This window comes from Rhyacophila brunnea, unplaced genomic scaffold (genome assembly GCF_057557595.1).
Source record: "Rhyacophila brunnea isolate RB1 unplaced genomic scaffold, BYU_Rbru_1.0 scaffold_3, whole genome shotgun sequence".
In the NCBI taxonomy this organism is placed as follows: domain Eukaryota; kingdom Metazoa; phylum Arthropoda; class Insecta; order Trichoptera; family Rhyacophilidae; genus Rhyacophila; species Rhyacophila brunnea.
This window is the reverse complement of record NW_028232965.1, coordinates 46,669,936-46,677,537: the sequence shown is the minus strand read 5'-3', so window position 1 is coordinate 46,677,537 and position 7,602 is coordinate 46,669,936. Positions and strand designations below refer to the sequence as shown.

Genomic DNA, 7,602 nt, shown 5'->3' with positions numbered 1-7,602 from the left:
AGTACGATCCGAGTACACTCGGACCGAGCGCCATCCAAGCGCACTCGCACGAGACAGCTTCATACTAATTACTCCTATCCGAGCTACTCGGACCGCATCCTACTCTTCCAAGTTAGCTCGTATGAGTAATTAGTATGAAGCAGTCTCGTACGAGTGCGCTCGGATGGCGCTCGGTCCGAGTATACTCGGTTCGTACTTGGATCGTGTCAACGCGGCTTTAATTTCTTGGATAACACACTAATTTCTCGATACTCTAATCATTCGATATGCTATCACTGCACTGTAAGCATCTGTCAAACTATTGTGAGAGTGTCATTTGTTTTATACATTTTCTACCTGTCTCTCTTGCGCATTTTCATATGTTTTCTATCATGCGTTAGATATAATTTAAGACAATTATGGATCATGGAAAGAACATGTCATTTTAGTGATCGGACAGTAAATGTTTTGAATTTGTTTAGAATACGTGAGTTCATTGTTATTTTGGTTTTAAAATGTTCTTTTTGTTTCCGTTAATTTTAATGATTTTTATGGTTAATTATGTACATTTTATTCCTAGCATAAATGTGTATATATATTTTTTTAATATATTATTGTAAATAGTATTGCTTTATGGGTGCTTTTATTGCTATCTCACATGTTGATTGACATCTTTACATATCGGAAATATTTATTAGTATCATTTTATTCGTTAATGCTTTAATAAGTATGTTGGGATTTCGAACTCGATTTGTACGATCCATGATTAAAAAGGCTAATATTCTAAAAATGACACAACATATTCTATACATTTGCCGATGTTATAACGGACAAAACACAAAATTAAATGTAATACGATGCCGATCGTATATGGCTTAAAATATTCACCAACCCATAGAAATAAATGTAGGTACCTACCCAAACAAAATTATTATTCATATTCAAAATTCGAACACTAGAATGGGAAGGAACTTTTATTGTTTTGTTTGAATAGAATAAGGGATGCGCGCGCCACTTCTTTAGAAAACAATATTCTAATCAGATGTTTTCCGATACACGATGACATTAAACGTCAGTTGGAAAACAATCTTTGGGGGTGGATGTCGTTGCTAGTTTCGGAAAAACTGTCACAAACAATACGATAATTCAATTTCATTGGTGATAATTCGTTGTTTTATATTATAAAATAAAATCAAAAACGATTCAATACTTTGATTATGGTTCGTTTAAAATTAAATTGCCTTTTTTATTTGTAGTAACAATTTATAATAATATTGTAGATTAAAAAATATGTATATCTACAGCCAGCACTGTTTTCCGTATTTCAATTAATTGTTTCAATCAAAACTGAATCTCTATATTATCATACTCGTAAACCGTAAGTTGTAAGCGATTTTTTTTTTCAATAATATATATATATATATATTGTCTTTGGTTAAAAATTGTTTATAATTGATTCTAAAGCTTCTCAAAAGTGCGCCATCAAGTGTTATTCCGTGACGAAATCACATATTTTATTTGTAGTATTTTATTTATTTGTAAAATATATTTCATTTATTTCAAATAATTACTCTTCTCTAAAGTTGCTAATTGTCACTTACGACCTTTTAATTTAGCAATCTTGACATTATTTTATCTTAAGGGTTATTTTCGAGGATTACTATTAACCAATCCAGCAATCTCTATATCTGTCACATTTAGAATATAATATTACACATGTACAATCAAATTAGTCATATTTAGTGTTGTTATAAATATAATGATAATAATATTATTAAAAGAATTAAATTTTAGAAAGGTAATTTGTTTTTTATTTATATCTAAATCCTTCAAAATAGCTGCTATTGCTTTCGTCAAGGAATGCGCATACGTTTAATTAAATTCAAATGTCTTTCGGGAGATCACTATCACAAGACGAAGTGCATGAAAGTTTGAAACAAACTTTATTTTAAGTGCAAGGTAAAGTAGGCTTAAATGTTTAGCACACGTAAATGGAGATTATTTTCAAACAAATTACTATGCTTTCCAGCATAAAGTTTTCTGCATAGTTTAAGTCGGTTGCGCCAAATAACTTAGTTAACTGTATTTAACTATTTTAATATATAAGTATTTCGTTTACAAATTTTACATAAATTACAATATACAACAAATACATTTTTTTAATATACTTCATTTTATATTATAAATAGTCTTGTGTAATGGTAAATAAATAAAGAACAACGAATTTCTATCAATTTAATGTTACTTTTTCTAAATTATTGATTACAAAATGCGTTTTATAAACAGAAAATTTAAACAATATTAATAAAATAGAACACAAACAAAAGCGACCGATATATTTATTGTTTTGCTAATCTGTAAGATCAGCCGAAGGAAATAATAACTGCAGTTAGAAGTGCAAAAAACTTGGTGATTAGAAAGCTAAAGACTATGGAAGATGACCAGTTGAAGAGTTTTCAAGATGGACCCTTCATATTTCGACTGAATGACAATGGTACGGGACCAAGCCTACTTATACAGGTAATTGTTTTCTAGTCAATATCGACGCACTCATTAAAATATTTGACGTATTCTTATGTATTAATTTAAATGACATTATTAGTCCATCATAATGGTTTGGAGATCAGTTTTTTGTCGATTCTACAATATTTTGAATTGTGAGCTATTTATATTAACATCTGTTTTGGGTTACAAACCCACGACCATAAAGATTCTGGCTCGGAAATTATCATGACAATCATTATATTATGTAATTCACATGTTTTAATAAATTTATAAGAAACTTGACATGTCAAAGATGTTAGTGTTTATGCGATCATGACATAAACTACTATACTGACTAATGGGAGTCTTGTACCATTCCATAAGGGTTGGATTTAGTAATTCAGGATTTACCTTCCTACATGTTATATCTCTGTGGATATTATATATTATGATATTACTAATTTAACTAATTAAAAGATCGGAAGTAATACATTATTTAGTTCATGTACAAATCAGTGACATTCTGTTAGGGGTATAAAAACCACCCACTGCGTATATGCGGTAGAAAAGGTAAAGAAAAATAACAATACAAATTTTAACAGCATATTTCATAAAAAATAGTTTTTTTTCGCCTGCGGCGCTGACTACCGTTCCATGCCCAAATATTTAGTATTAGTGCGTATCAGATATCTAAACACTGTTATTGCATTTGTCCGCCTAATGTAATTAGGTAGGTATATAAGATGAATCTTGACCACTAATATTTTCGGATAATTATCGAGCGCTCCAGTTCATAAACTTTTATATTTCGAGCACAATTGTTATAAAATATTTCAATAAGAGATAATGTTGATTTGATGAAACATCTTTCAACATAAATAACTCAATCACTGTTGAATTAACAAAAACTTTAATTAACCATTATTATTTATATGGTCATCGATTGTATCATTGGACCTTGGATTCTCTCCGCGTATGTTACTCTATTCTATTATTTATTTCTCAATGTTTCGACTGAGATCGTTTTCATGAGATCTCTATTAGAAAGAAAATTGATGATATTGTTATACGATATATTAAATATGAAAGAATGTAATCAAAGTATTGTTACGTATAATTCTTCCTTTCTAATAGTCATTTCAGTAACAATATTATTTTCTTTTATTTTGTTAACTGTCAATTCATGATGGAACTGCATTGTATTGTTGTTTGATTTAATAAAACGCAATTTTTTGCGTGTTGAAAATATCCCTCTGAGCCGGACGAAACCGGTCCTAATTTATTGATTAAAAGTGGAATAAGTACTACAAAAAAATGCGTTTTATTAAATCAAACAATACATAATATTATTATTACAAATAATACAATAAAAAAATAACCATTCGTAGTGATGTAGAGGCTGCGTAGACCCTAAAATTGATACATTATATTAATATTTGTCAATATTTTTAAATTAACAACACACTTTAAAACTAATTAAAATTTCGTGACATACAAAAATTGTTAATTTAAAAAGTTTTGCTTGAAATTAAAACACATTTGTTTTTATTTTAGTATTAGTAATATAAAAAATTTCGACACACTGATGAGAAAGCACTGCATCATATTATTAGTACGTTGTTACATTATACTTCTATGAATAAGGTATAAATTCTTATAATAATTCAAATATAGAAAAAAAAGTATACGTACATTTTTCTCTAGAAAACACCATAGTTAATTAAGTTAAGTAATTATTATCTTCATGTCCGAAGATAGTATTGAATATAGCATTCCTAACATACTCATAAAAGAATCGCTTGTATGGGGATGTTTTTAATATTTTAGATTTGATGTTGCTTTAGTTGGAATATTTATAAGTATAGTCCAAACTCTTTCAGACGTAGAAATGACTTATTTCAAAAAATGACATTAATCATCTGTTAAATAATTCGAAAACTGGATAAAGTTTAAATTAACAAAGAGATATATCTTTTATCTTTCTCTTAATCAGTTTATTTATATTTTATATTTATATTTTGATAGTATAAATTAATTAATTATATTTCCTTGAATGCCGATATCTGTCGTGTTTACACAAGCTTTTCCTGAAACATAACAAAAAGTTTGGAGGCGCACGATAATAATAACCGGTCGGAAAATCTATTAACTGATTATATTTGACCTTAAAATAACGTTAAACTGTAACGCAAATTCCACCGCTAAATGATACCAAACTCGTATTGAAAACTATCAACCAGTTATTATAATGTTAATATTAACCCATCAACGTTGATTACACAGCTATTTTATCACAATTTTACATAATTACTTATTTCAAATAGCTTATTAAAAGAATTAATAATTCTTATTTGAATATTTTCAGCCGTAATTATAAATTATTTATCGGTAATTAGTTTATTTCTCGGCATGGTCTTGTATAGCGTGTAGCGATGCCGGATATAACTACCATGTTATATAGTTAATATATTTGGTCAAATTATACTATTTGAAGAATAATATATTTTATTTCTTTGAATATAATATGCCAATTGTTATTCTCTGATGACTTACCTTTAGTGTAAATGTTTATTGAATTTTTTTTAAAAGTAAAACGTCTTCATTCACGGTGGCATAAAATCGCACAAAGGATAGGGAATGAGAGACTATAATTCGTTACGAAATATTATAATTTATCCGGGCATCAGAAATTGTGTGGAGCTGTTCGATTCTGAGGATAACCTAAAAAAGATAAAGATATTTTTTTTAAATATGGAACATTCAAAATAAGTGAAATGTTTTTTTCTGTAATATCATTGAATTGGTTATAATATAACATTATAATAGTAAGCATATTTCTGAGTTTACATGAAATTATGTATGTAAAATTATTTAATAAATTACCATATCATATACTTATATAATATTCCACATTATTAAACCATTATCATAATCTGTCCATCTGATTAACAAGATATTCTTTACTGACATAAAAATAAATGGCACGAAAAAGATTAAAATTAATAAGTAACACAATTTTAGTGGAATGCTATATAATATAATTTTAAATAATTACAAGATAAAAAGAACTTTTTATTTTCTGTTGAATCATAATATAAACTTGACAATTCTATGTATTAATAAATACTTTTTTGTACTTGATAGAAATACTGAATAAATATAGAATACTGAAATGTCATTTTGACATTTCATATTGATTTCCATAGTAACGCACGTATATATTAATAATTTAGTTGCTAGGACCCCCTTAGCAACCAATAATAGTGTTTTACTTTTTACGAATTTTTTCAGAAATAACTTTCCATACAAAACAGAATTAACTGAAAATGAATTTAATTCTGCTTAAAAATGGCTAAAAGTATTAAAAGAATGCATTGTCGTCGTGTTCTGATATATTCTAAAAGTTTTGAACGTCTAGCTAGTCGGGAAGTTAGTTAAAAATCTTCAATCGTCCAATACAAATCTTGGACAAACAAGAATACGAGCTAATAAAAACGTGGTAAAAAAAATAGTCGCAAATGCTAATAAACATTATGACATTAGGTTTCACGACCCGTACCACAATAATTACAATACCCCAACTGTTTTGAACCCTGAAAATATTTAAATAAATTTGATGAAAATCGTAATATATTATCTTATTTGTCGATATATGAATATATGTTTTAATTAAAATTAAAAAGAAAACGGTTTTATAGCTGTTCATATGTTTACTAATGTAATTTTTTCTGTGCATTCATTCTTGGATTTGGCGCTGTGCTAAAACAACCTGTTGCCTCATTATCGCCAAAGAAACGTAGCGAAATCGCACCGTAGCCTAGCTATGGTGAGGCCATACTGTATTCAAATCATTTAATTGGCCACATTATCGCATAATGATGAGCTATTACGACATAAAAACTTTTTTCATTCAAAAATAAGTTGTTTCAATGCTTCGGAAATACCTATATCGTAACGGATATTTTTAGCATATTATCATAATTTAAACTTGGAAGTCGTTCTATTTCACAACGTTTTTCTTAGCTCGTATTCTTATTTGTTCGGTGGTTGTTTGTCCGGTACAAATCTTGCAATCGATTTTTAACTAACTTCCCGACTAGCTAGACATTTGAAACTTTTAGAATATATCAGAACACGATGCCAATGATTTTTTTAATACTTTTAGCCATCTTTAAGTAGAATTGAATTCATTTTTAGTTAATTCTGTTTTGTATGAAAAGTTATTTCGATACCATTATTGTTTGCTAGGGGGTCCTAGCAACTAAATTATTAATAATATATACGTGCGTTAATGGTGGAAATCAATATGGAATGACATTTCATTATTCAGTATTTCTATCAAGTATAATTTTTTTGATCGTTTAAGCTAGTCAAGTCAAGTTTATATGATTCAACAGAAAATTTAAAAACGTTGTAGGTAAGTATATACAAAGTTATTTTTATCTTGTAATTATTTAAATTTACTACGAGTACGTTCTTTAATTATTACAAAATTAAATTAAGATTTATATAATATTGAGGTACTGAGCATTAAATAGGTATAATTATTGGCTTACGTCAAAAATAATCAGAAGCAGTTTTCGCATCACCACGTCATCTGGTAAATATTATTTTCGTAGTAATGTACCTAATTTAAATATTTTTCCTGAAACTAAAACACTTATAATCATAAATACTATTTTTCCTTGAAACTAACGGATAATTTTAAAACAAGATCTCATTTATAAAATAATCATTTAAAATGTACTCTATGATTTACTCAACTTGGTTAATAGTGTACTAAAATCCTTTTATTCCCCTGCTCCTAAATTACACGTAAGTTATATCTTTAATTAAAAGTAAATTAAATATTTTATTGATTTATAAATAATAATAAGCAGAAATATTTTAATTTTGTTAGTTGTACAGATATAATATATTTTTAAGATGCCATCGCTAGTAGGCTAAATCTGGAAAGATATATTATGTAAATAATATATAAAATACATTTTAAATTAAAAATATAATTTACAGTGATTAATGTAAAGCTCATTGAGCACTAAGGTGCATGGTTTTCATCCTGACACGTTAATAGTGCCATGGAAGGCGGCCGTGCACCGCGGCTGCGTATACATGGAGGGTGGAGATCGGGAAACTCAA

At 27.9% G+C, this 7,602-nt stretch overlaps 1 protein-coding gene across 1 annotated transcript in view; it reads left to right on the top strand.

Annotated features, from left to right (window-relative positions):
- The first annotated feature begins 2,409 nt into the window (after positions 1–2,409).
- The window catches only part of LOC147068447 (putative tubulin polyglutamylase TTLL2), a 38,245-nt gene continuing 33,052 nt past the window's right edge, over positions 2,410–7,602 (top strand). The window contains exon 1 of the mRNA XM_085952987.1: positions 2,410–2,499. Within this exon, the coding sequence (XP_085809113.1) occupies positions 2,410–2,499 (90 nt within the window). The remainder of the gene's footprint in view (positions 2,500–7,602) is intronic.